The following is a 27,170-nucleotide window of genomic DNA, read 5'->3' as shown; positions in this document are numbered from 1 at the left end:
GGATTAATGTAATCCTGTGTGCACATGTGCGAGGTGGGAGCGAATGCAGGAGTGGGTTTCTCTGTATGGAGATGTAGGTTGAAACGTAACGCTGTTGGGAAGCAGCCAACAGAGGCGGAGGAGCACGCTCTCACTCTCACTACACGCCGGGCTGAAGCATGTGATTGAAATAGGCCTGTCGTCTTCTCGTCTCCTGATCGAGCTGCTCTTTGAGCGCCAGCAACTGCAAAAAAACCAGATAAAATTTAAAAAAACAAACAATATCTGTAATCACACAGAAAACATTTACAGGTAGATTTAAAATACCTGTTCTTCGAGGCCTCTGACCCTCTGTCGATGTGCCTTCTCCCTGCTCTCCAAAGCCTGCTCTGCCTGAAGCTGATTGTCTCTCAGACGCTCCGTCTCCATATCCAACTCCTGGTGGTGGCGTGCTGTCACCTCCAGGAGGCGGTGTGCGTGAGCATGCTCTGACTGGGAGATGTGGGCCTGAGGACAATTCAGATAACATTATGAGACTGAAAACACAGAGAGAAAAGGTCAAATTCGGGTTTTTGTGTACTTTTAGTGTCTCCTGGTAGGGTTCTCTGATCACAAATTTTTACAAACACATTATTTGGAAGGCACCTGTCTTTAACTTCTGCATTTTCTGATTTACACATTTCTTTTGTTGTGTCTTTATAGGCTGCTGTCAGATCCACTGACATTTTGGCTTCTTTATGGAAGACACCGTCTCTCTCTCTCTCTCTCTCTCTGCCACACCTGAATGCCACAGCTGTACAACATCTGGATCCTGTTCCAGAAACCACAAACTTAGAGTTTAACTCCTGAACTTTGAGATGGGAAAGTCTTCTTCTTTGGGTCCAGAAAGGCTTAACTGAGTTAGCCCAGTCAACTCTATATGTATGTACATGTACATGAGTATGTACATCGTAGGTCATAACAAGACTGACCCACCAGTGGAAAATGGATGGTATTTATCTCAGAAACATCATCTTAGAGTCATTTTAATTAGGTTAGTCAGGTGAGTCATTATTTAATAGGGGTGGGGGAAAAAATCGATACTGTGTAGTATCGTGATATTTTGTTTGCTAATAATGTATCGATACAGGGACAGCAGAAATCGATATTTTGTTACAAAAAAGGTTTTTGTGCTCTGACTTCAGAGCATGTTGATCCTTTTTCTGAGCAAGAATCCTGACATTCCTTCACTGTCCAAATGTGTTTAACTTTTTTTTTGGCAGCAATAAACATGACAGTTTACTTATTTTAATTTAAGACATGTTTTATTTTAATTAAGTTTAAAACTTTTTTATTTAATGTAAAATTATATTTTGTTTTAATTTACTTTCAAATTCTTCAGTTGCTGAATGGGCTGCATAGTTTTCACAAATTGCATAGTTCAGAATAGCTATAATTGTACCAGATGGTTGCATTCAGTTAAGTTGGGCTAGACTGTAATACAAACCGTTCAGTTTGTCAACAATAAAACTGAAATGAGAGAAAGACTGAGTGCGAGACTTTGATATTAGATAAAATGAATATTGATAAAGTTTACCTTTATGTACAGAATCTGAATATCGCAAAATATTTTAAAAAATTGCAATAATATCGTATCGTGCGTTAAGTATTGTGATAATATCGTATCGTGGGATGTATGGTGATTCCCACCTCTATTATTTAAGCACTTAAAATTACTTTTTGTTTAATGATAAAAAACAGAATACTACCAAATTTTGCATTTGACTTTAAAATCCAACTATTTAGCTCGAGCCTGACAGCGACAAAATGTAACTGAAGATAAAAATATGAGTCAATCAGAATCTGACTCCTGACCTTATCTATAATGTTATTTTGGTGAATTATACTCTGTATGTTGCACTATCTACGCATGTGCTTAAATCACGGTGAACATGATCAGGGGATATTTTAAACTCAGCTTTGTTAAACCTGCTTTCTGGAACAAGCTCTGGTCTTTGGGCATAATTTGCTTGAATCCACCGCATTCCCTGGTGTTGATTCATAACATTTAAATGTTTGTCTACCCTTTATTAATGTAAGAAATAAAATAAAATGAATCTGTGCCCTTCTTCTTAAGAATAGGTCTCCTTGGATTGAACAAAAGGTGTCATGTCACTGTCATGATTATGCGACGACGCTGTAATTTTCCTTTTCAATCTACTAAATGTCTTTATGATATTTGCTGTGAAACTGTTTGCTGGTACTGCTTGTAGTTCAATCCTTTTACAATAAAAATGTTCTGATGAGTTTATGGACTCTACTTTCAGGTCATACTAAGTAAAACATGAAGTCCATTTTGTAAATTATAGTTGTTATTAGAGCCAGAAAGAAAGATTATCCCGGGTGTGTGTGGTGTGTGGTTTCAAAGTCAGATCCAACCCTTGCTCATCGCATTGAGTTGACTACACTAACCAGTCAATCTTTCATACTGTCTCTAGCAGCGATGGAGTGCACAGAAATGACTCAGTGTCAATTAAATTCAGTATCTTGAAGCGATGACAGCTGAAATGATTTTTTCCGTTTATTTGGAGTTTTTAACATCATCATTACGAACACTAGAAAACTTTAGATTGTCTGTGATAGATGAAGGAAACAGGATGCTATGAGAAACAACATAGCCATTAAAAATGATGAAAATATAACCATAATTTCAGTTGCTGGAACAGCTGGATTGTTTGAGGATTATGTATAGATCCTATAAAACAGTTTGTGCTGCCAGTGCAGTCCCTGCTCGTCCTCTGCTGTAATCCTGGAGCTTCTCACCTGCAGAGTCTGCATCTCGTTCTGTTTTCCAGCCAGCTGCTGCTCCAGGCTCCGCACCCTCTGCTCCAGCTCCTCTCGTGCTCTGGCGACAGACGCTGCCTCCTCCTCCTTCCTCAACCTCTCCATCTCCACCTGACAACAGCACGAGGGTGACATAACGTGAACGACTTTACCATGATTGTTCTGCACCCGTGTGCCTTCCTGTAATCGGTGTAGCAGAAGCCGAGCACAGAGCCTCTCGGTTCCCACAGTCCACCTCCGTATTTCCCTCAGTTTGGGATGACTTTCTACAGAAAACAGAAAGCTCAGGAAATAATAACACTAAACTACAGAATAATAAAGGCAGTGTTCAGTATTTTTATGTGTCTTATATGTCTTCACTTGGTCCAGGAGCCTTCTGACCAACACTAAACGTGGATTACTTCAGACCTGGCTGCTGTCATACAAAGGCTTCCAGCAGTTGTAGAATTTGCAGTCTTTAATTACATTTAAAGCCAATTGTGGTTTGGCTTCCTCGTATATTACAGATATTTTACCTCATATTCAGCAAAAATATCTTTTAGGTCCACTGACCAAAAGCAGAGTAATACTTTAGGGCCCGGGTTTAAAAAAAAAATTAAGATCGTGGCTTTAATGCCTTGTTTCAGCTTTTTGCTTTTTAGTAACTGGGATTCATTCTCAGTATTTGTCACTACTGTTCTTATTTTTTTTACTTTTATGTTGATTTATGACATAAAAGCCCCAAATAATGAATAATCCTCTTTCATGCTTATTTATAACTACAGCATCTGTGTTTTCCCCTGTGTTTGTTAAGGCTGGCAGCTTTATAATATTAGGTTTTGTGTGCCACATGAAGAAGTTTATCTTCTCCGCACAAGTAAAACATTTTTAACAATCAGTGTATTTTAACACCTGACTGAAATCTTGTGTATACCGTGTCTTGATCGACTGACTTTAACATTCCAGTAACCCCACACATATATTTACACGTGCTGTTGTGATATTTTTAATTGTAAACATTATAAATCTGTCAATTTACTTTTGTTACAACTTTTCATAGTTTTCACAGGAACCGGTCCACTGGTGTGACGAGGATAATGGGGATTTTGTGTAAAATATATTTGTGCATTCGTGCATCACGGCTAACAGAACTACAGAAACATTAAGAGATATTAAAAAGTCCACGTTTTTTTGTTCGTTTGACAACCAGAGCAACCAGAGCTCGGACAAACTTGCTGCTTATTTGGAAAACTGTTTGTTGCCCAGATACCCAAATACTATCTCCCTGGTACTGGTCTCTGTTTGGATAAACAGTTGGTAGCTTTCAGAGGCGGGTGTAGTTTCAGGCAATACATCCCTTCTACAGTGGAACAGTATGGCATAAAGATCAGGTGGAAATATGATGGATTTGGATAAAATGGCTTAGATTTCATAAATAATGACAGAGTATTTTAGAACATCTCTCATAAATAAAGGAAACTACACTGATATGAGAAACACAATCTTAAAAAAAAAAAAAACTTTACTCAGCCATGTTAGCTTCTAAAGTAAAGCTTTGGCCCTTCAGGGTTTAAGAAGTACAGCAACTAAAGATTATGGATGTTTCTCCTGTTTTGCATTTTTGGTGATCCCTTGTTTAAATAATAAAGTTTATTTGTATAGCACTTACCAAAATGTATTAGTTTTTAATGCTAATTGTTACAGGTTTTATTTTTACACACTGACACAACAGCCACACAGAATCTCACCGAGCTTTCTGAATTTCGGGGAGAAAGCTGATAAGTGTAATCAGTGTTTGAAAGCACTGTGCAGCAGGCCAATCAGCTCACCTTCTCCAGCGCCTTTCTAAGTGCAGATTTGTCTTTACCAAAGCGTGTCACCACCTTCTCGAGCTCAGCTCTCTCACTCTGGAGCTTTTGCAAGAAGCTCTGGAGATTGGCGACCTTTTCTTGGAGTTCTTTCTTCTCTCTGTGCAGCTGCTGGGAGGTTTGAAGCTCAGCCTCCTGCTGTTGCTTTAGGCTCTGGGACACAGTTAATCAACCACACATCAAAACAGTGTCTTGACCTTTGTACCTGTATTTGCTTACACTTCTACCACTGTGACTCACCTCCTTTAGTGTTCTGTTATGTTTCTCTAGCTCAGAAATGTTAAAGTTTGAGTTTTCTTGGACTCTTTGAAGGTTCTGGTTCTGCTCTGCGAGCGTGTGGTTCAGCCTCTTACTTTCTGAAAGGGCGTCTCGTGTTTTATCCAGACGTTCCTATGGACACACGCACATCGACAAAAACACAATGCAATGGATCACCTTTTTCTTCATGGAAGGACCTTGTCCAGTAAAGCATTTAGACATGGTCAAGATGACCTGCTGAAGTTCAAACTGAGCACCAAAGTGTAAAAGAATGATGATTTAAGATAGTCTGAATGTTGTTGGGTTTTGACAGGTGGTCTAAGTATTTCAGAGACTAATGAGCTCCTGGGATTTTCCCACATAACCATCTCTAAGATTTACAGAAAATAGTCTGTAAAAGAGAAAATATCCAGAGAGCGGCAGTTCTCTGGGAGAAAATGACTTGTTGATGTCAAAGGTCAGAGCAAAATGGCCAGACTGCTAATAAGAGTGCAGAAGTAACTCAAATAACCCCTCTTGATACATTTGGTCGCCTTACTAAACATATTCATTTGCACCTTCCAAATCTAAATCAGTGTTTTTGAAAACCTTTTGTGCCCAAGTTACACCAAAGACAAGCCAAACAATTCAAGGCACAGATGTATTCATTTCTGTGCAAATTAGCCTCTAGATCATGTGTCATATCCATCAGTTTCTGTTTGGTTTTTGTGAAAGCCCGTTTGTAAAATGTTTTTGCAAGAATACTCCACTAGCTTACATCTTGCCTTCATCTCCGTATCAGGCACAATCAGAGTCCAACCAACAGTCTTGTTGCCTCTGGTTCAGAGCCAGCTCTCTTTTGAAGTTTCTCTCAGAAGGGACATTTGGTTTCCAGGTGCTTCTTTCACTTGTGGCACCGTGTTAGCAAATATTAGCAAATATTAGGACATTTACTCCGAAAAATGGCTGTTGAAATCCCCTGTTTGGTTGAAGTCATGACACTTTTACTCTTTCCTTTATTGGGTACGCAGACGGAAGATTTTTAGCCAAATGAGTGAATGCAGAGTATTGATACATTATCAACAATTCATTTATTCTAGCGCAGTTGGACATTGCGAAAATTAAATATCAGTGTCACAAAAGTCCAATCGAATCGAAAGATCAACTTAATTTCACTTTTTAATTTCACATTTAACCCAATTTCAGTCTTGATTGCTACGGACCATTTAGAATCTTTTAGACCTTTAATCAACGGATAAAATGCTCGGTGGATAGATGTAGCGCCTAATTTACTGCTCAGATTTTGACGAGTTTGAATGAAACCACAGCAGAGTAAATAAAAAATATGCCAGAGCTGATGAGGCCAGCTAAAACATGGGAGTTGTTCTCCTGCTGGATGGAGGGTTCAGGTGAGAGACTGTACCTGCAGCAGCCTTCGGTCCTGCTCGCTGGCAGTCAGAGCCCTCTGCAGCTGCGTTATCTGCTCCTGCAGGGCTCCCGTGTTGCTCCTGCTGTCACTGAGGGTGTTTGACAGTTTGTGAATCTGCTCTCTCAGCTGACTCTCATGCTGTTCAGCTTGAGCCAATGACGTGGCCAGTCTCTCCTCACTAAACCTCAGCGCCGCGCACCGGTCTTCACTCTCACCCAGTTTTCTCCTCATGTCCGTCAGCCTCTCCTGTAATGCACCTGCCTCAGCATCCAGCTCTGCCACTCTCAGCTGGGCCCTCTGCAGCTCGCCTTCGAGAGCACGTTGAGAAAGCTCCAGACTTCTCACCCTGCCTTCTGCTGCCTCCAGAGACTCCTTCAGTTTCTGCTGTTCTGAATTTGAACAAGTTTCTAACTGTTGAACAACCTCCAACTTGTCCTGTAGAGGGAGAAGAACAGGATTTCCTCAGCCTCAAAGAAGATGCTGTCAACATTTTTCTCAACAATATTTTGCTTTTTACGTACCTGAAGTGCTCTGGATTCAGCCTGAGCGGCTTGCAGACTAGCCCTGAGCTCCTCTTCAAGGCTTCTCTTCTCTCTCTCTGTGCAATGTGCTGCTTCTTCCTGCAGGGAAAGCGAAGTGTGTGCCTGGTTCAATCGTTCTTCCACGTCTCGTTTTCCTGAAAGAATATATGTATCTGTTATATATGTAAAACATATTGCTTGCTTAGGCAAATAACTACTGCTAGTTTGTGTATGAGTGAAGAGTTCAGTGGGTTTTTACCCTCCTCTAATTGCTTCAGAGACTTTTGTAGTTGTAGTAGTTGGGAGGATGATTTATCCTGACTGTCTTTGAGTTCAGTCACATGCTGAGTTAGACTGACTACCTGAGCCTTGGCTTCATCCTGAGGAAAGCAAAGCCATTATTTAAGCGAAAAAAACATGACTATAATATCAGAGTTTGAATCATTGAACTTATAATCAGTTATTAAGATTTTTAAATATACCCTGTCTCTTTGAGCATCTGTGAGTTCTTGCTGGAATTCCCGCAGGGCTGTATTGACTGATTCCAAGTCTAGCTCTTTGTCTTCACCATAGGACACGGAGATCAGAGATCCATTGGCCACACTCTCTCCTCCTGACCAGACACCACACTCATCGATTCAACTTTTCAGAGAGAAACATGGCACCATGATGCCCTATTGTAAGACCCAACTATACCTTTTGAATAGAAGTGGCTTCTCCAAGGGGAAGGAAACCGTCTTCGTGACCCTGGTTTGTCTGAAAGCCTCATGTGGTTGATGCCAACAGTGCGGCGCAGAGCTGCATACAGCCCCGCCAGCTTGAGCTCCAGGTCCCTGCATTTGGCATCGCTCACTTCCAGCTGCTCCTCCACGCTCTGGGCCTTGTTTTTAGCAACACCAACCTGCATGGAGAGTTCTTTGATTTGCGCCCTGGCATCTTCCAGTGCTGCCTCCAGCTGGGCGGTGGTTTCTCTGTGCCTCTGGTCACTCTGCCGCTGAAAAGTTTCTTTTTCCTGCAGTAGCTCTTGGTTCTGATGCTCTGCGGACTCCAGCTCCATCACACGACGCTGTAAACCTGCGACCTGTGCAAACCCCGAGAAAAAATCAGCAAAACTAAATAAGGTCCATCATGTGTTAATTACATAAAGTAGAAAATGTTTAGCAGTGTTCATGTGATAAATGCGATAAACCAATAACAGAATTTGTAATCTATTATAATTTGAGGACACAGCTCGACCTAATAAATTAACAGGTTATTAAATGCTCCTTAACCAAAACGTTAAAGAGACCAAAATCTCACTACAAAATATGTTAATCTTCTAAATGATGATCAGATTATCTGTTTTTTATTTTTTTACATCTTTACATGTATTTGAATCTTTAACTGTTTAACTGCAGCATTAATAATGTGAACATAAATTGATCTACAACACTGAAAAACTGTCATTTAAAACATTATTATTGATAACTGTAGTTCCAATCATGCTCCAAAGGATTTTTAGTGGCCTAAATGTAGCTGTGTAAATAAAAACAACATGGCTTTAAGAAGTTCATCTGTTTCCCGATGACAAGCTTGTCGACTTCACTGATAGAGCCTCAGAAATGAGAAAATAAGGAGTAACAACAATTGATTAATATACTGTGGAACCCTGACCCTTCTTTATAACCCACTACATGTCAGAGAAATAAAAACAAACTTTCCTTCAATAGCAAATGTTTAAGTTTTATACATCAGGCTTTTCTCAAATGAAGATGAGGGTGTCCCTTTGCACTTGTTTCTAGAAAAACGCAAAAGGGCATCAGTCTCACGAGTAAATCATAACATGAAACCCACAATCCTGTCAATTCTTTCTGTTTATTTTCCATGTGGGTTTAAAGGAAGAGTTTCAAAGATGCAGACCACTTTAAGTGATGGGATCCCAACAAGCTACATGTGGGACAAAGTGTGTTTTGGTGGGACATAGTTAATGCTGAGAGGTATTTAGCATCGGGAATAAGAAATATAGAACTGTTCTTCTATATTGGCCAGTGGATTCAAACTCACAACCCTCCTGCTGTGAGGCGATAGCCCTAACCACTGTAACAACGTGCCGCATGTTTCGCTTATAAAGAAATCAGAATCAGAATCAGAATCAGAAAGGGTTTTATTGCCAAATGTTGAGCGGGTTTACAACATTAGGAAATTGCTGCGGTGCTTCAGTGCAAACATACTGTTATAAATTACGCTTAAATAGACATGAAAATAAAAATAAGAATAAGAATTAAAAGTGCTAAGTAGATAGATAGATATATACATGATATATACATGATATATACATGAGTGCAGGTGGTGATCAGTGCCAAACATGGAATGATGCAGTGAACACAGCGTAGGGTCATGTGTTAGTGGTGGGAACAGTTATACGGTTATTGTTCATGTGTTCAACAGCAGAGGGGAAGAAACTGTTCTTATGGCGAGAGGTTCTGGTGCGAATGGACCGGAGCCTCCTGCCTGAGGGGAGCAGATCAAACAGACTGTGTCCAGGGTGAGAAGGGTCAGCTGAGTTACTGCTGTATAGCTCCAAAATATTCTGAACGTACAGGTTTTGCACTTTTTGCAGACTTGCTGTTACGTGTAACTTATTTTTTTGCTTCTATTTTCACGAGTTTATTTTTGATCATTTGTTTTCAGATTGGTTTTAGATAATGTGGAGATGTTTTATGTTAAAAACGTTCTTGGTCTGGCCTGTTTCAGATCAAACTGGAGAATATATTGGCCATTACCTAAAGTGGTTTACTGAGCTTACAGACTGGTTTATATGTAGTTTGAAAAGGGAAACATCATCATTAATCAGCGTTCTAATATATCATAATGATCATCAGTTTATTCTGGCATGCAGAATACACACATCCACCCGATATTCACTTACTGCTGGAAGGGGTCATGGGAATTTAGGGACCCTCAATGTGAATTTATGCGACTGAAGAGCTTGAATAATGAATTTATAATTCAATAATTTGCTAAAATGTTGAGCAACATTTGGATTTTTCAAACCCACTGCGCAGTAGTGTGTTATGGTTCATGCTGACTGTCTCTGTGCGAGTGTGACATGTGAGGTATGTTAGCCAAGGTTGAATGTTTGCTCTAGCGTGTTGTTAACATACTAACTCCCCGAGGCCTTCTACCTCGTTTAGCACCGCTTCCCTGCCAGCCTCACACTCCAGCACTCTCTGCTTGAGGGTGAAAGCCTCACGACGTGCCTCCTCCTCCTTCTGCTCCTCCTCACATACCCTGGCCTGCAGCTCTCGCAGTTCCTGTTTCTGCCGGATGTTCTCTCCTTCGAGGACCTTTACCTGTTCATGTCAGCACAGCACAAATTACTCCAATATAATTCTTCATTTCAAATAAATCAGATGGAAACCAGTGACCTCAGTCATTCTTCACCTGTCTGCGCAGTTCCTGCAGCTCTCTGCGCGCTTGCAGACGAGACTTCTCCAGCTCTCTCATGCCGCTCCGAAGAGCCGTTGCCTCTTGTTGCATTGAGCTCCTCTGCTCCTCTAAGACGGCCACTTTCTGCTCATTCTCCTCCACAGCTCGTCTCAAACTAGTCAAGACGTGGTTAATATTTACACAATAAAAAATATGATAAACATCCACTGTTGGTGGACGATTATAGCAACGTGCCTTGCATGGCAGCCGTACCTGCTGTTATCACTTTCGGCTCGCTTGACGAGAGCTCTCAGCTCCTGGTTTGAGGCTTGGATGGCTTCTTTCTCTCGGGTCTCATTACCCAAGAGCCTTCTCAGGTCCACAACATCTTTGCGTAACTTGTCTCGCTCCTGTGCACAGCCCTGAAGCTCTCTGTGAGCCTCAATCAACTCCCTTTGCCCTTTAAAACGTCCATCCTCTCCCTCCTGCAGCTGTTGACGGAGGCCCTCCAACTTCATGGGAAAGTTACAGAGAATTAAAGGCATGATGTATCAATAAAGAAAATTAGAGGGTCACAAACAAGAGCAAGAAAATGAAATAAATAGTTTAGAAACACTGAGCTTTTTTCTTGAGTTCTTCTCGCTCCAGCCCAGAATTTATTTGGTAACAAAATCCTCCTGCATGCCGACTTAGGATCGGATAATGCATCATAGCCTCACTGTTTGAAAGCTATTCCTCAACATCTCCTATTTTAAGCATTATCTGCACTATCTCAAAATACTCTCTGACCTATATTCTGTTTTATGGCAACATTTTGTGTGTTGTAGTGAAAGAAGAAGGGAGGCCCAAGCTCAGCGGGGCACGCATAAGAGCCAGTTGGGCCTTTAGCCAGGTGCTGTCTCTCCCTGTCTCCTCTTTGCAGCTCACGGTGCGAAGAGAGCGACATGATAAACAGCAGCCCCCCTGGTGAAGTGGTAGGGGAGAAGGAGGGAGAAGAGGGAGGACAAGGAGCAGGATGAGGAGGAGGAAGAGTGTTATGTTTAGAGGCCACACAAGATGGTTCGTCCTTATAAACTCTAAAGTGAGAAAAAACAAGCCAGTGCTGATCCAGCCCAACTCTACTTTATTTTATCTGATTTTTTGGGGTGGAGGGCAGTGGAGGAGGCAGAGAATATGAGGGCAGCAGTGTTGTGTTATGCGGATGGGAGAGGGGGACCCGGAGTCCCAGCGGAGCCAGCCTCTCGCTGCTGCGACGGAGAAAATAAACACTCCACCGCCGGCTTATTTACACAAGGGGTTAACTTAAACTTTGATTTGATATTATGGTACCAGAGACCGTATCCTCCTCTTTCTCGTTCTACCTCTTTCCCCTTATCGTTCTTCGTCTTTCATGCTCTTCGATTCTTTGTCACATGTCCTCACTCCTGCTTTCTGACATGAGAATCCTGAGATGGGATTAGTGAAAATAATCAAACAAGGAAGCGAGCAGGGGTGGCCAAATATGACAACACTGCTGAAGCCTAACTTGATATATGGTAGGGAGGGCCGGCCAAACCTCAAAACTTTTCTGCTCTGGCTCCACTCATCCCCATTCACTATACTTTGACATGACTAAGGAGACAGCACGAAGACAGGGTGACGCTAAATTTTGCTTCTTTTTTAAATGAAACCAATAAGCCCCACACAGATAAACAATCTCCTTTTCCAGGAAGGCCAAGCTTTTAAATCATGGCATGGTGGGGCCTTTACAACTCTGCAGTTACATCTTAATGAGGTGAGTGTGAGCTTGTTATTTCACTAAAACGCCCAGCGACCCTGTGCTTGGATTCCTGACCTTAAGCAACCCTGAGAGATGAGATTTACGGCTCCCTCATTTGGCTCCGAGAGGTATGTCACGGAGCCAAAATTATAGTCTCTAATTGCACTTTAATGTTTATATTAAGGTCAACAGAACCAAACTTTTCCCCTGTGGACTTGACAGGAAAAGGACACAGAAACTGAGAGCTGAGTACAAGTCTTAAGAGAGGACACCGCACCACCTTTCCTTGCAGGATTTGGCCCAGTGCACGCTGCACCTGATGGCACCCTGATGTTAGCAAAGCTCTGTGACACCAGCCAATGTCAACATAGGCTTATGGTAAATGGCTCTCGCTTGTACTGGTACAAATTGGTGCAAACTCTCCCTCACAGCAGAAGCAGATGAAAGGTCTCCCATCCAATGCCAAGCCAAACAAACTAAAAGTTTCCGAACCATTTCTGTGACACTACTGTACAAACCTGTGCCAATTTAGTGAGAGCCAACTGATACACCATATATTTAAAAAAAACAAAAAAACAAGAGACACGGTACCTTCCTAGATATTATGTGGTGAAAGTATAATCATAGAAAACAAGTAATTTTTCAGGGTCCTATGGTTGGTACCTGTGGCTGGTATTTAATTCACAATGATTATGTATTACAGTGAATACAGATTGGTCTGATCTACGATACTCGTGAGAATAAACTCAAAATAGATTAAGTTAAAATCTTACATCAACTTTTTTTAAAAGTTCCTACCTCCTGTTGCGCATGCTCTCTCTGCTGGTTCAACTCTCTGACCTGCTCAGTGAGACTCTTTTTGTCACTCTCATGCGAGTTCAAAGACTCTTCAAAATGCAGCTGCAGTTCTCGCAGCTCAGACTGCAGGACAGCCATTTGGTTCTGCAGCATATGAAAACACAAACCGGTCAGCCGAGTTACAACACGGCAAGGAAACGTGAACAGAGCCAGTATGCTCCTGTCATATTTTTACCTTGTCCTGCTCCTGTTTGCGAAGTGATTCCCTCTGCAGGCGTTCCATATCCATTTCCGCTGTGGCCAGGTCCTCTCGCAGGGATGCTAGCTTCTCTGTGAGGACAGCCTTCTCTGCCTCCATCTGAGACAAAGCCTGATCAAAACACACTGCGAGGTCAGAATCATTCATACGTAGCTCAGAAAAAGAAACTGACTTGGCCACTGGTTCTTGGACAAAAAGAAATCGGTTCCACAGTTCGTACTTGTCATTTACTGTCAGTAATTTTTATATTGTCCTAGTGTCTGCACTCTTTCCCTGTCTTTGTCTCCCTCTGTCTTACCAATGAATTTGAACCTTTGTCTTCCTCATTTCCACTTCCTGGTTTACTTTAACTATTGTTTTTCTGTGCTATTCTCCTTTACTTTAAGGTCCTTTCTTCATGTTTCCTTGATTGCCTTCACCTGATTGTGTTTTTCCTCCTCTCACTGGTTATACCTGCGCGCAACCCTGTTTGAGTACATTTTTAAAATGCTTGTCTCTGTCAGGTTTTTTTCATTTTTCTGTTGTAACTCATGCTTCTTCTGCTTTCTTTAGGAATTGTATTATCTTCCAGTCCTTTTATATTTCATCTGCAGATCTTCTGCATGCTCAGAATTGCGATGTCGCCCCCTGGCCTACCTTCAAATACACAAACATTTTAAACATCACTGACAATCATAAGAACCATAAGAAACCTGCAAAGACCACCTCATGTACCTGCTGCTTTTCATTCTCAGCCTGCAGGAGACTTTGGCCGAACTCCTGCTTCAGCCTGGCCAGCTCTTCTCGCACCTGCTGCAGCTCCTTCTGGCTGTGCGCACGCAGCTCCTCACACTGTCTGCGCAGCTGCTCCTCGGCCTGCTCCCGCTGAAGCATCAGCTCTGCACGCTGCTGCTCCTAAGGACCAGCAAACAGACACTTCAGTACAATTAACAGATTAATTGACAGTGAGACCAGCAAATTCAAAGTGCACCTTCTGCTGACGTTCTGCTTCGAGCTGCTCTCTGTGAATTTGCTGTTTGCTGGTCAAAGTCAGCAGGGTACTCCTCTCAACTTGAGCCAGCTTTTCCTCCAACTTACTTCTTTCTTCTTTTGCTTGTGCACATTGCCGTTCAGCATCTGCTCGCATCTGAGCAGCTTCACCTGCACAGGTAAATACATCCATGTACCTCACTTGCAGACAAACTTTAAAAACCACTGATGTTACAGAAGCAGCAATATTTTATTCAGAGTTCTTATCAAAGAACATGCTAGCTTAATGGCACTCATTTGTAGACCCAAAGATCTTGAGGTGCAGTGGACAGAAAGGACAAACTAATACAATACGAAATGCAACATAAGTGGATGTTACATAAAGCTAGTATAAAAGTGGAACTTGGCAAATGATACTAAACATCTTCTTCAGCTTAAATTCAAACTTAACTGTTACCCAATACCTAATCAAACACTGACCATGGACACCACTTTACCACGCTTTACCACGGTAAGTCAAACTAACCAGTTTGAACTGCAGCTGTTAAACTCACAGAAACTTAAATAAAACCTTTAAGAAACAGAAACTCATTATCGTTCAATTTAAGACCTTTTACACTATCTCTGAAAAAAGTGGTAACATTACATGCAAGCTTTAAATGTGTTTGTCAAATATCTCTTGTTGAGGCATGTTTACTCTTCAAAATAACCTTCCTATCTCTGAGAGTGACGTTCCCAAACATAACATTTTTCAGTTACAGCAGGTTTTTTGTTTTTGATGAAGTTTGAATAGTTTAATTTAGGTTTACCTGCCACTTAAAAGAAAAAAAAATTATACTCACTCCCGTCCTGTGGTACTTGTTTTATAGCAAGAAAAGAAAAATACCACATCTGCAGGGGAGTCTAAAAGGATGTGTGTGAAGTATGCAGGCGTGACCATGGGATAATATTATTTTCTGATTTGTTGAGCAAGTGTCTCCATGGCATCAACTGTAAGCAAAGCCAGACTGCGGCACAGAGAAAATTAACTTAATTTATAATAATATGTATTAAACTGCCTATCAGATATAACCACCGATCAACTAAAGCTGCCGCAGGGCTGTTCTGGATCGTTTCAGTTCACTTTAACCCCTGCTTATCTGATTCATGCGTATGTTTGTGCAGAGTGGTGAGACCCTGGTCAGCTGAGAAAGCAGCTCCAGTGATGCTGCAGCCCAGCTGTTGCAGAGCTCACAGCTGAAATATGGATCTCTTGTGGGTTGCTGGAAAGGCTTCACGGCCGGGGGGCTTGGCAAAGAGAACAGTGGGGTCTCTGAGGGAGAGGGCTACTCACGCGTCAAGGCCTCGTTAGCTGAAAGCAAGCCGCGCCTCTCCCCCTCCAACCTGGAGCGCTCGGCCTCCAGAGACGAGGCAAGCTCCTGGCTCTCGAACAGGGCCGTCTCCAGGGACTCCTTCTCTGCTCTGCAACACAGTGGTAAAACGGTTTGAGTGCTGAAAAAAGACCTTTGAACCTTTTAGGTGTAGAAGGTCATAAAACCCAATAATCCATCACAAGCATAGTTTCCAAATAAAACCATGTTACTTAAAGACTCTTGTTACACGAGACTCGCTACGCTTTAGAAAGTAAAATTTGTTTAAAAAAGTCAAAATGACCGTAAATACCCGACGGCAGTTGGTTTTATTTAAACAAACACACAGAGATACACACATGCTTTTGAGGACACTGTGCTCACTTACATTCATTCCTTGCACTCTCAAACTAAACATTACTGATACAAGCCTAACTCCAATTTATGCTGAATGCAAATGCTAAAAAACAAACTGGTGAAGCTGGTTTTAAATATCAAATTGGTCCCAAACATTTCAGAGGTCCAACCACACAAACAAATACGCACAAACACACACACAGACCTCAATGCAACCAGCTCCTGCGTGAAACCACAGGCCTTTCGGTCAGCGGAATTTAGCTTGACATCCAGAGCTGCCTTGTCCTTGGCCAACTCCTCCCTGTCATGGGTAGCTCTCTTTATGGCTGCGGTCTGTGTCTCAAGCTCCTTCTTGCACGCACACAGCTCCTCTGTCACAGATTGCAACTGCCTTTTGACCTGGAGACGAGCACAGGCAGAAAAAAAAAACATTTCTTTACACAACATCATTATAAACATTAAAATATTGCATTTGCAATTCACAACAGACTTATGACAAATACATTTTTGATTATTTTCAGCCAGAGTCTTGTTCGTGACAAGTGGGAGACAGATGGATACCCTCACCTATGGCCACGACCTGCGTGTGGCAACTGAAGGAATGAAATAAAGAAAAACCATGGATATAAGGGCTCACATAGCAACATTGGTACGGATTGGATCTGGCCCACACAATGTGCTTACACATGGCCCACATACCGCAAAGAATGACGGCCCTTCGGTGGCCCAGATCAGGTTTGCCAGAGGTGGCCCACACATGGGCCAGCACAAGACCAGTTGCAGACACACTGGTGGCCCTGTCATTGCCCAGAACAGTTTCAGCTCTGGCCCCAGATGTCAGCCTAATGTGTACCTTAATCAAGCCATGTAATAACAACATGTGCATAATAGTTCAAAAGTAACATGACAAAACTCTGTTCAGACAGTGAATGGACTGATTCTTATGTAGCGCTTTTCACTATTCAAGATTACTGAAAGTGTTCTATACAACATGCCACATTCACCCATTTTCTCTAAACCGAGTGCTTCCTAACTAAATTCATACACATTCACACTCTTGGCATGCAGACTGGAGGGGGCAGGGATCGAACCACTAACCTTGCGATCAGTAGGTGACCTGCTCTACCTCCTGAGCTACAACCACCCAGTGGTAAACATGAGTAAACCCTCAATAGGTTTTGGATAAAGTGCCCACTCACAAACCTGTCAAACCTGCATTTGAAACTTTGGCTACCATAGCAGTATAGTATTGCAACAAGACATTCGGATCTTCTAACTAAAATAGGAAAATAGGAACATAAATAGTGCCATCATTGCCAGACCTGGCCCACATCTGGTTGACATACACCCTGCCATGACACCGGTCAGTCAGAAGTGCCAGCTTGATGCCGGATCCGGGCCAGACCTGTTTTCTATGAGCCTGGGCCACATAAAGAAAACCACAATCGGCCAGATATGGCATTCCATCGCATAAACAGTGGCTACATTGCCAGACCTGACCCATATCTGGATGACATATGTCTTATCGTGCCAGAAGTCAGCCAGCAGTGCCGGCTTGATACCAGATCCGGGCCAGACCTGCTTGCTATGTGGGGGGCGGGGTGAGGTTCATCTGAAGGGTGTCTGGGTCAGCCTTTAACCAACATAGCAACCAACATAGCCCTTCAGTGTAGAGCTGCTGCTCCTTTCCATCTGAAAGCAAGTTAGCTGAGGTGGTTCAGAGATGCCTTTTGAACAACTTGTATTTCAGCAATATCCAAACAGAAGAAGACACAGGGTAGCAGAGGAGTGGAGAGAGGGACACCATGACTTCAACCAGTGGTTAGTGAAGTCCTGTTACCATCTTAGTGTCTTGAAATGAGGGGCAGATCTGACTGTGAAACCGAGGACTATCTCATGATTATACCCTGGATAATCCCCTTTTCTGACTCCAAAACTCATCACAATTTGTCAAATAAAGTTCATGTTTGATTGAATATGGCCTAAAAAAAAGCAATCAATTAGTAAATTGTTCCCTGAGGTCACAGAGTAGAGGAGCTGACGGCTATTTTCACACAGACATCTATATATGGAGTCTTTTTGGAACTAGAGCTGTGGCCCCCTGGAGGCCATTACAAAGATTGCGAGTTTAAATAATTTCTTTGGTTTAAGATTTCAGACCTGGAAACTACAGTGATGTGTCTTTTGGGGAGGACAATGAACCTTTTAGGTGGGTGAACCCTGTGGAACATGAAAATTCTAGCAGAAATAAATACTAAACCACTAAAAAATTTGGCTCTAATGATTTTAAATTTAGACAGACCTCCTGCCTCCATAAACATTCATTAGGAGACACAGCGCCCCGTAACAGTATAGTAACTGCACTGAAACATGATTCAACTGTGAAATAATGGAACTAACAAAATGGTTCCAAAAATAAATAATAAATGTCTCACACATCCTTTGTTTTAAGTTTGCAAAGAAAATAAGTTGAAGAATGGACTGAATCACTTTGAGAGAAGGTTTGTTTTTTATTTTAATTTAAAAGCATATTGATTTGCTTCTATAATAAGCACAAGAGCTTTCAGTTCATATGAGTATATGCTGTCGGTTTCCGGGTCAGGCTTTCTCTCTCTCTCTCTCTGTCTTGCTCTCAGGTGAAGAGCTGGGCAGAGCTGTCGTTTCTCGGGTTTGTTTCTGCACACATGCAACTCATTACCTTCATCAGTACTAGGTACTTAAGGACCGGCTGTGGCAGTGTCTCCACCAGATTGTCGCCTCCACTTTGGTGGTAAATCGGCCAACCTCGTGTAACTGAGATTTCTGCAAGTTTCGCAAAGTAACTCTTGTGTTTGATCTGCTTCCCAGTTTACCTCCTGGAGTTCTTGCTTTACTGCTTTTGAAACCTCCCTGCTGCCTATAGTGGAGTCAAAAGACCACAGTCGGATTTGTTCTTCATCTGCATTCATGTTTTCTGACTTTCTTTGGAAACAAGGATTTGCCAGCCTGCCTACCAGCTACCCCTCCCTTGTCTCACCCTTCTCCCCGGACAAAGTAAGATTTCTAAGCTGAGAATCATTAAGCAATCTCAGGCAACCTCACAGCTCTGGACTTCATTAACTGATTCTCTCCCATTTCAAAGATTCTCCCAGAGCTCCATTACCGCTGTTAGCAGCCACCTGAGTAACACACGCCCATTTTTTCTTGTCTTACTGTGAATAAAGCTTCCCGGGTCCAACCTTACTTTTTTTTTTTTTTTATACAAAATATAATACATACAATATATACATATGGAGAAAGAAGCTTCACAGGGTTCCACTCTCACAGCTTCTGTAGGAATTAAAAGGGTAGGTAGCAGCCATATGTTAAAAAGATGCACTTAATTAGTAGATCACTATTAAGTGTCAACAGCTTTTATAAAAGTACAAATTTTGTCTGATCTGGAGCATTACAGTGTGTGTTAACACACAACCAAAGCCTTCCCAGAAGTGTGAATTCACCCCAATGTCAGACTGTCTCATCTCTCTACAGCCTTAGTTAGTGTGTAAAGACTCATCGAAGTACAAGGGGGGCAAAAAAAGAACAAGTATGGCTTATTTGGAAGGGTTGGCAAGAAGAAGCCTCTTCTCTACAACCAATGTGACACCACAATTTGTTCACAAACTTGCATCTTTTGACAGACACAACCAAAGGGGAGATGTTTGACCATAAGACACCACCACTTTTGGAGAAAAATAACACAGCACAAAAATCTCATATCAACTGTCAACACAATGAAGGAGGGCTGATGATGTGGTGCACTTTGCAGTCAAAGAATCAACCACGAACTCCTCTGCATGCCAAAGGTTTTTTAGAGTAAAATGTGAGTCCATCTGTATGAAAGCCAAAGCTTGGCCCAAACTGGCTCATGCAACAGGACAATGACCCCAAGAACTGCAGCAAATGTACAACAGAGTGGGAGAAAAAAAGGAATCACGGTTTTGCAATGACAAACTCAAAGTCCAGGCTTCAAGACCATAAGAGAGCTGCGCATATTTAAACACCTGCAAACCACAATGAACTGAAGCAACCCTGTAAAGAAGAGCGGGCCAAAATTCATCCACAACCATGCGAAAGACTGAAAATATCATACAAAAAAACAATCAACTTATTGCTTATATAAAGGTGGTTCTACAAGCTAGATATTAACTGGCTGTACTAAACTTGCTTTTTCACACGACACTAGTCGGGTGATTCCATATGAAGTCTTTCCAGTGCTGTAACTTGTTCTGAGTAGCCACCTATCCCACATGCTGAGTCTTGAAGTTTAACTTAAAAGACACTTTTGAAGTTTCCACCAGTGAATTATTAGAAAACCGGTCAAACATGCATTGCATCAATGGCTGTTTGTGTTCCTCTACATCAGAGACAATAAGTTGGTGCAGTGTATTGAAACTATTAATGGCTGCTGACCAGTGTTTAAGGTGTGATTAGTCTTATCAGTAAGTACTCAGAATGACCCTAATATACTGTACCAGTTACTGACACACTAGCACACTATATTTAACCAAACCCTGCTACTTCTAATATTTCACTGCGGCAGAATGTTTGAAAAGCAACAATCACTATAATTTGATTTTGGACCAAACAAAAAAATGAACTCACACTAACTAAATATTAGCACACAATGTCTTTCAGCCTCTCCTTAGGTAAATATTCAAGTGGATGAATTACACCAATGTTATGGATGTGTGTAGGCCCCCAATATGGGGATGAAACATGAGCTCAGTGCGATGCACGCCGCTACAGGGTTTGCTTCATCCAAGTTTGATTTATTTTTACAGATAAGCTATCTAAAAATGTTTGGATGGAATTTGTCAGATTGTTTAGGTTTGTTATATTTTTGCTCAGATCAACATGGATATCCCAGTTTCACATTCAGAACAGATAATACAGCAGGAGAGGATTCTTTTCATTCTTTAGAGGACGGAACAGGGGGATCTGGATCTGCTGAGGAAGAATGGAAATACTTTAGGTGTTAATTTATTGCTGCTTTCACCAAAACTCCTGCTGGATATTATATGTCTGTCTATTTATCTTTTCCAGTTCACATTTGTTCACCAAGGTCCTCTGCTTGTTATGTCCCAAGTTACATATAAAACACACAGTGGAGCGCTGCATATCAAATGTGAGAGGAAAAAACACAGCAGATGCATCCAGGACCTCCTATGCATTTTAATGTGACAACAAGCTCCGTGAACCTGCTGAAAGCTGTTAATAACACCAGCCAATTCTCCAAGGCGTCGGGAGTAGGGAGGAGCGTGAGCGGCCTGACCTGCGAGCGCTTCTCCAGGGCCTGAGCTTTCTCCTTCTGCAGGAGACTCAGCTCTGCTTCTAGCTTCTGGCAGAGATCCTGCAAGTGGCTGTGGGAGCTCTCCAGGGCTTGCTTCTCGGCGAGCAGATCCATCATCTCCTTTTGTGCCCGCGCTGCATCCTCTCTGGCTGCTGCCCGCTCCGCCTCGGCTTCCCGTCTACGTTCACAGAGCTCCGTCTTCTCTCCTTCTGTCTGGAAGAGAAGCCAGGATATTTCATTTTACTTCCTTTCCTTCTAGTAGCAAGTCTGCTTGGTTACACCTCTGGGCACTTATTTATTTTCTAAATTAACTTTAATTTCAGCGATCACCAGGATACAAAAACTGCAGGTATAGAGTAGAGCTATATGACTTTGTGAGACCAAGAGAAATTTTCCAAGTCAATAATATCAAATAATATGCTCTTGATCAAAATCAACCCTATAGTCTTTGTATATTAGTTATATGATTTATATACTGTAAGTTTGGGAGCACCTGATGACAGATCTGTGACTCACAGTGCAGCACACAGCAGAGCAAGTTAGCCACCTCACCTCGTGCTCTCTACTTTTTTTGTATGTTATGGGGGAACTGCATGACTACTGACCTGCAGCAGAATACGACTGAGCTCCACCTTGTCTTTTGCTAAGCCTTCACTAAGGGCGGCCATTTTGTCGAGAGAATCTTTCAGCGCCGCCTCCTGATTCTGGAGTTTGTTGAAGGCCAGTTCCTGCGCAGCACTCTGAGACTCAATCTGCAGAGTGATTCAAATAATATTAAAAGAATTATGACAGATCTCAGAGAAACTTTGCAAAACTTGCGCTGAGGAGCTGAGTTGTTAACCTTGGAGAGAGCCAGAGTGAGGCTGGCCTTGTCATCCTCCAACACCTCCTTCTGCAGGGTGATTTGGCTCAGAGCCTCCTTCACCATCACAAGCTCCCTGCGCAGATCCGAGTGCTTCCCTTCGAGCTCCTGCAAACTCCTCTCACTGAAACAGAAATTATATCACATGTTTAACTCCCCACCACTGTTCTGCTGGTCTCACACACGATCCCTTTAACAGTAATCCATCTGTACTTTAAAAAAAATGAAGAAATGTTGGCATAAGTGCCGAGTTTTCTTTTTTCTGTTTTTCTTGTTTTTTGTTCAATTGCATGTCCTTCTCCAATTCTCAGCTAATCAAATTTTTTAGCCCAAGAAACCCTGAAAATGGGAAAGAAAAGTATCCCTCATGCATGAGTGCAGTAATGCTATGTAAATCATTTACATTTTCATCCAAATGTCATGTGGGTGCATTGCCGGCTGGAGAATGACATGTGTTACTGATCTGAACTCTAAACAAACGGGGCTTGAAAACAATCACGCCTGTCAGGATGTGCTTTGTGTAATGGTCATTCTCTGTGATCTTGCTGTACCCTCTTTGGGCCTCCGTGTTCTGGCGTGCCAGCTGCATCTCTAGATCCTCCCTTTGCTGCCTCAGGAGATCCCTCTGTCTCTGAAGTTCTAGCGAGGAGCTCCGTAGTACCTCCATCTCAGCACGCTGGGAGTCCACTTCCTGCTGAAGCCCCGACAGCAGCTTCTCCAAGCTGCTTTTTTCACTGTGTGATGTGGTGAAAGAAATAAGCAGTGGACATGAAAGAGACAAAGCATGTTCAATAGCTTTCTAAATGCCAAAATCAAAGTGTAGTCAAGAAAAAGAAGTAGAAGTACTTGGTGAGGATGTACCTGGAGATGAGCTCCAGTGAGCGGCGATATCTGTTGCTGTCCCTGAGGCTTTCTTCCAGAGCTTTTTTAGCCTCCTGACTTTCCCGCCTCACATCCTGAATCTTCTGCTCCAACTCTCTCCTCTCAGCGTCCCTCTCTTGCTGGTGTTCGCGCAGTGTATCCACTTGCTCCAGAGCAGCCCCCAAACGTGCACGTAGCTCCTGCAGGTTATATGTCAGTGTGAGTGATTGAGCTTTTTATGCTTGAGAGGCTGCAACATAAAAATTGACATGACACAGAGTTACATGAGAAGAAACAATGAGAGAGACACAGACAACCATTCACACTCATTCATACCTGAAGCTGATTTAGAATCGCCAATACAATTCATTACATTCTACCCATACAACGCCACATTACAACAACAGTCGCCAAGTCACAACAACAGTCACTTTAAGGCGCTTTAAGCCAAAGGATTCAAACCCACGATTCTGAGTTTAGACTGTGACACTTGCAGAGGATGTAAAAGTACTATACTTCCACGTTGCATCAACAGATCTTAAATGTGTTTTTCAGCCCTGAAAATTTCACATTCTCCTGGATTTGTAAAGCTACAATGACTCAAAAATACTGCAAAAATGAACTGACTCTGAACCTGCGAAGTTTCCGTTATGTGCTTTGTGGCCCTGTTACTTGGAAAATATTCAGAATGTGAAGGTATGAAAGTTTTTCATGTCTTTATTAAACACCCTAAAAACAAATCAGCTGATTCTGATCAGCTCAGCTCAGGTAGGAACTTTTTTAACTTTTTTAACTTTTTTAAGTTGACAAATATGACAAATAATGATCACAGAAAAAGTAAAAAAATGAAAAAAAAAATCACTTCATAGTAGCTTATAGTAGTAGTTAATGGCCTTACAGTTTTGTGTAGCTCATTCCATTTATAGGCAATAAACTATTTAAAGTTCATTGTGGATAAGAGGCACAGGTAATGTTAAAGCATGTAATCAAAGACACAAACCTGCAAAGCAAACACACTCTTAACACATAAACACGTGTTACGTGTGTTTATAAACACAAAACTGTTATTACAAAGTGGGGAGATTGTTGTTTCTTTGAAATTACATACTACAAGTATATGCCCAAAAGTTTGACTTTTGCAGATATAAATTAGAAGAAGCGCACAGACTGTGTGTATCACACTAAGATAACTGTTATACCTGTGTTTGTTTCTGGTGTTTGGAGAGAGCATTCTGTACTGATATCACAGTAGCGTTCCTAAGAGGAGAACGGCCATGAAGAGGCGAGGATGACACACTCTCAGGGCCACAGCCGTCCCCCTCACTGCTCACTAACTATAAAGAAATTATAGTAAAAATAAAAGGCATTATTGACTTCATTGGATAACAGCTTCACAATCTAATTCACTACTTTGTTTTGTTCCGACCTGGTGAACATGGTGTAAAATCTTTTGGAGGGCTTGGATCTCTGTGTGGAGTATTTCCATCTCTGCTTTATCCTCGGTTCGCCTTGTCTCCTGAGCAGGAAACCATTTAAGTCAGATAAGCAGTGTACATGGAGTAAGTCTGACATTCCCCAGACTGCAGCCCTCTAGACTAGGAAGTTATGGACTTTATCAAGCCTCAGGTCCAGACTAGAGCCAATTTAGCTATCTGTCACCTCCTACCATATATTCCCAAGGTCCTACCATCCTGTCCAGACTGATCTGCATGGTGTTGAGGCTGATATCTTTCTCACTGTTCTGGCTTTGGAGGTGCTTCATTGAGTCGGTCAGTTCCAGGATTCTAGATAGACCATGAAAAGAGGGTTCAGGAGAGTTCAGGAGACATCAAGGAGAAGACAGAAAGAAACTGGGATGTACTCCTCCCTCTAGACCATCAATGCTATCATGTTCTGCTCATAGTCTACAAGAGATGGCACAAAATACTTGATTCCCATTACTAGATAAAAGAACTAGATTTACTCCATATATAAAGGTTTGGGGTTTCATCAAGTGGATTATACTTGTCTTTTCATTCAGGCATAGAAAAATAAGAATTTCCTAAATGATCAAACAATCGCACTGCACATGACCTTGAAGCCAGTATTCCTGTTTCAGTTTATGAAAATGGAATAGTGACGGCCCAGGGCAGTTAGTCTAACCCACAGATTGAGTTACTCAGTTACTATATTCAGTCTGAAACCAGCGGTGGATGGTCGTTAAACAAAATGAAGGTAACCATAGGACATTTTCACAAAGGAACACAAGAACCACATTAAGTTAAAAGACAGACATGGTAGATTTCTTTTAGGTATGTTGCTTTTTGAGAATAAAGTCAATAAAAAGTTGAAATGTCAGGAATAAAGCTGAGCTGAAAAAATAAAAGTGCGAGGAAGAAGAGTTTTGGCATTTTGAGAATAAAGTTAAAGCTTTGAGAGAAAAAGTAAAAAGTCAATATTATACTTTACATTTCAGGAATAAAGTTAACTCAGTAGATTTCACCTCGTTTTCATCATCTTGACTTTTATCTAAACATCTCGACTTTGTTCTTGATATTAATATTGACATCCCGACATTAATCCTGAGATGTTGACTTTAACTTTACCATCTTGTACTTAATCTTGACACGTTGACTTTAATCTTGACATTTGTACTTGGGGAGGCCTTTACCTGGAATTGAGTTTGACTTTCTCTGCATCGCACTGAGCCTGAAGCTGCATAGCCTCTTTCAGCTTGTCCTTCAGCTGCCTCTCCAGAGCGGACATCTCCACACCACCACAGGGGCTTCCTTGTGTTACTCTGGCCTCTAAATTCATACAGGCAGCGTGCAGCTGCTGGCTAGCTGCGACACACTCGGTACGCATATCAGACAGAGTTCTGTTGAAAATAAGGATTGCAGAATGTGTTATGACATTTGAAATTATTTAAAGCATAAGAAAAGCGGATGATGGTTACATTCAGTTGCAAACTTTTATCTTAATTTTTTAAAAAAAGATGATGAATGTCTCTCATGATTAAGCTCTGAGAACTGAGCTCTCTTTGAAGTGTCTTAAGTTTAAGTTGCAGCTCAGCATCTGACATGACAAAGCTGTCTATGAACTGAGCACTGACTATAAAAGCAAAGTACTCTACAATACAGTGGTTCAGCACTATAGAAGCCAAGTCTCCCTGAAGACAACAGCTTAGGCTTCGTCCTGATGGATGATTTTAACAGTGAGTGCAGGCACCTTGAGCAGTATTTCCCCACAGTGAGAAACAATAAGCAGGGGCCAATGACCTTGTTGACCTGCTCCACTTTGATGTGTGGCTGAGAGAGGTGGATTGTCGTCACAGTCGTGAGACTCACAGGAGAAGGTGGGGGTTTTGTGGAATTCTGACTTGCCGGAGGGATTCTGGCAGCACGCCACACTCACCTGTCAGTGAACGTCCTTAGCTGGGTGAAACTGCTCCGCAGGGAGGCGGCCTGGCGCCACAGCGCTCTGACATGAGCCTGTTCCCGACTCAACCGGGAGGCGCACGTCTGCAGAGACAAGCAGCAAACCGGAGTAGAATCTGGCGTTAAGGTGGTGTGGGCTGCTTATAGCAACCTTTAATTTTATTGTGATCCCAAGCAGATGCAATAATAGAACTCCTGGACTCACGCTGGCAAACATACAAATAATTGGATTTCCCTGAATCAACAGATGTAGCCCATTTACAGCACGAACGCCAGATTGTTTGCACAAAATTTTCCTCCCCCTCAGCAGTTGGAATGTTTTCACAGGAAACAACAACTCAAAAATCATAGCAGTGAAATGAACAGGGAATGAGAATGAATTGACAAAACTGGCTATGAATGGAATTCCTACCCCATGTGAACTCAACAGGAGTTTAATTGCACAATCTCTATACAGAAAGGGATGAACCCTGTTGCCTTTCTGCCTCAAGGACCTCATTCCTGAGGTTTTTCTCACCTCTTGCTCTCTCCGCAAACGAGTATCACACGACTCGGCATCTTCACGGGCCTTCCATAAGCTCTCGGTTAGCCCCTTGTTGACAGTGCCCACCTGGTCCAGCTGTTCCCGCAGCATGGAATTCACTTGGCTGAGGCTGGCACTCCTGGAAAAAACCCATCGTATGACAAAGTGACAAATAGCCGTGTTGACAGCCTCCTATAAACCCTGTCACAGAACCCAAACTTCTTATAGTCAGCATTATCACTCAAACATATATTTCTTTTAGATCCACACTTGCCAGCTGCGCTTACAGGGTAAACATGTGTGACAGTTTTACAATATCTGTGTTGAATAAGATTTAATATCAACCAGATCTGCCTGTAGAGTCATTTACCAAATGTTTACATCATTCTCACACTCAACACACACCCTCTTACAGTAAAGCACGCTACATTGTTTTGCTTGGTTATCTGTCTGAGAGGCAGC

At 42.0% G+C, this 27,170-nt stretch overlaps 1 protein-coding gene across 4 annotated transcripts in view; it reads right to left on the bottom strand.

Moving 5' to 3' along the window:
• Positions 1-15: 15 nt before the first annotated feature.
• The window catches only part of crocc2 (ciliary rootlet coiled-coil, rootletin family member 2), a 44,265-nt gene continuing 17,110 nt past the window's right edge, over positions 16-27,170 (bottom strand). The window contains exons 7-36 of one of the 4 annotated variants that reach the window (XM_040040110.1): positions 26,703-26,847; positions 26,163-26,269; positions 25,420-25,626; positions 24,436-24,553; positions 24,196-24,285; positions 23,969-24,103; positions 22,770-22,969; positions 22,460-22,642; positions 21,888-22,032; positions 21,652-21,798; positions 21,029-21,259; positions 15,941-16,134; positions 15,363-15,490; positions 14,031-14,200; positions 13,775-13,954; positions 13,037-13,171; positions 12,802-12,945; positions 10,518-10,756; positions 10,260-10,419; positions 10,001-10,168; positions 7,533-7,917; positions 7,319-7,446; positions 7,096-7,216; positions 6,837-6,991; positions 6,310-6,750; positions 4,890-5,039; positions 4,611-4,802; positions 2,782-2,913; positions 307-486; positions 16-223 (exon numbers count right to left, since the gene is read on the bottom strand). In XM_040040110.1, the coding sequence (XP_039896044.1) occupies positions 140-223; positions 307-486; positions 2,782-2,913; positions 4,611-4,802; positions 4,890-5,039; positions 6,310-6,750; positions 6,837-6,991; positions 7,096-7,216; positions 7,319-7,446; positions 7,533-7,917; positions 10,001-10,168; positions 10,260-10,419; positions 10,518-10,756; positions 12,802-12,945; positions 13,037-13,171; positions 13,775-13,954; positions 14,031-14,200; positions 15,363-15,490; positions 15,941-16,134; positions 21,029-21,259; positions 21,652-21,798; positions 21,888-22,032; positions 22,460-22,642; positions 22,770-22,969; positions 23,969-24,103; positions 24,196-24,285; positions 24,436-24,553; positions 25,420-25,626; positions 26,163-26,269; positions 26,703-26,847 (5,194 nt within the window). In that variant the 3' untranslated portion in view covers positions 16-139. Of the gene's footprint in view, positions 224-306; positions 487-2,781; positions 2,914-4,610; positions 4,803-4,889; positions 5,040-6,309; positions 6,751-6,836; positions 6,992-7,095; positions 7,217-7,318; positions 7,450-7,532; positions 7,918-10,000; positions 10,169-10,259; positions 10,420-10,517; positions 10,757-12,801; positions 12,946-13,036; positions 13,172-13,774; positions 13,955-14,030; positions 14,201-15,362; positions 15,491-15,940; positions 16,135-21,028; positions 21,260-21,651; positions 21,799-21,887; positions 22,033-22,459; positions 22,643-22,769; positions 22,970-23,968; positions 24,104-24,195; positions 24,286-24,435; positions 24,554-25,419; positions 25,627-26,162; positions 26,270-26,702; positions 26,848-27,170 lie in introns of all 4 variants that reach the window. The other 3 variants (XM_040040109.1, XM_040040113.1, XM_040040112.1) reach the window with 3 other exon arrangements.

The sequence above is a fragment of the Simochromis diagramma genome, unplaced genomic scaffold (assembly GCF_900408965.1).
Source record: "Simochromis diagramma unplaced genomic scaffold, fSimDia1.1 OVJJ01000026.1, whole genome shotgun sequence".
NCBI lineage: Eukaryota > Metazoa > Chordata > Actinopteri > Cichliformes > Cichlidae > Simochromis > Simochromis diagramma.
The sequence above is the reverse complement of the archived record's forward strand: the minus strand, read 5'-3'. Positions and strand labels throughout refer to the sequence as shown.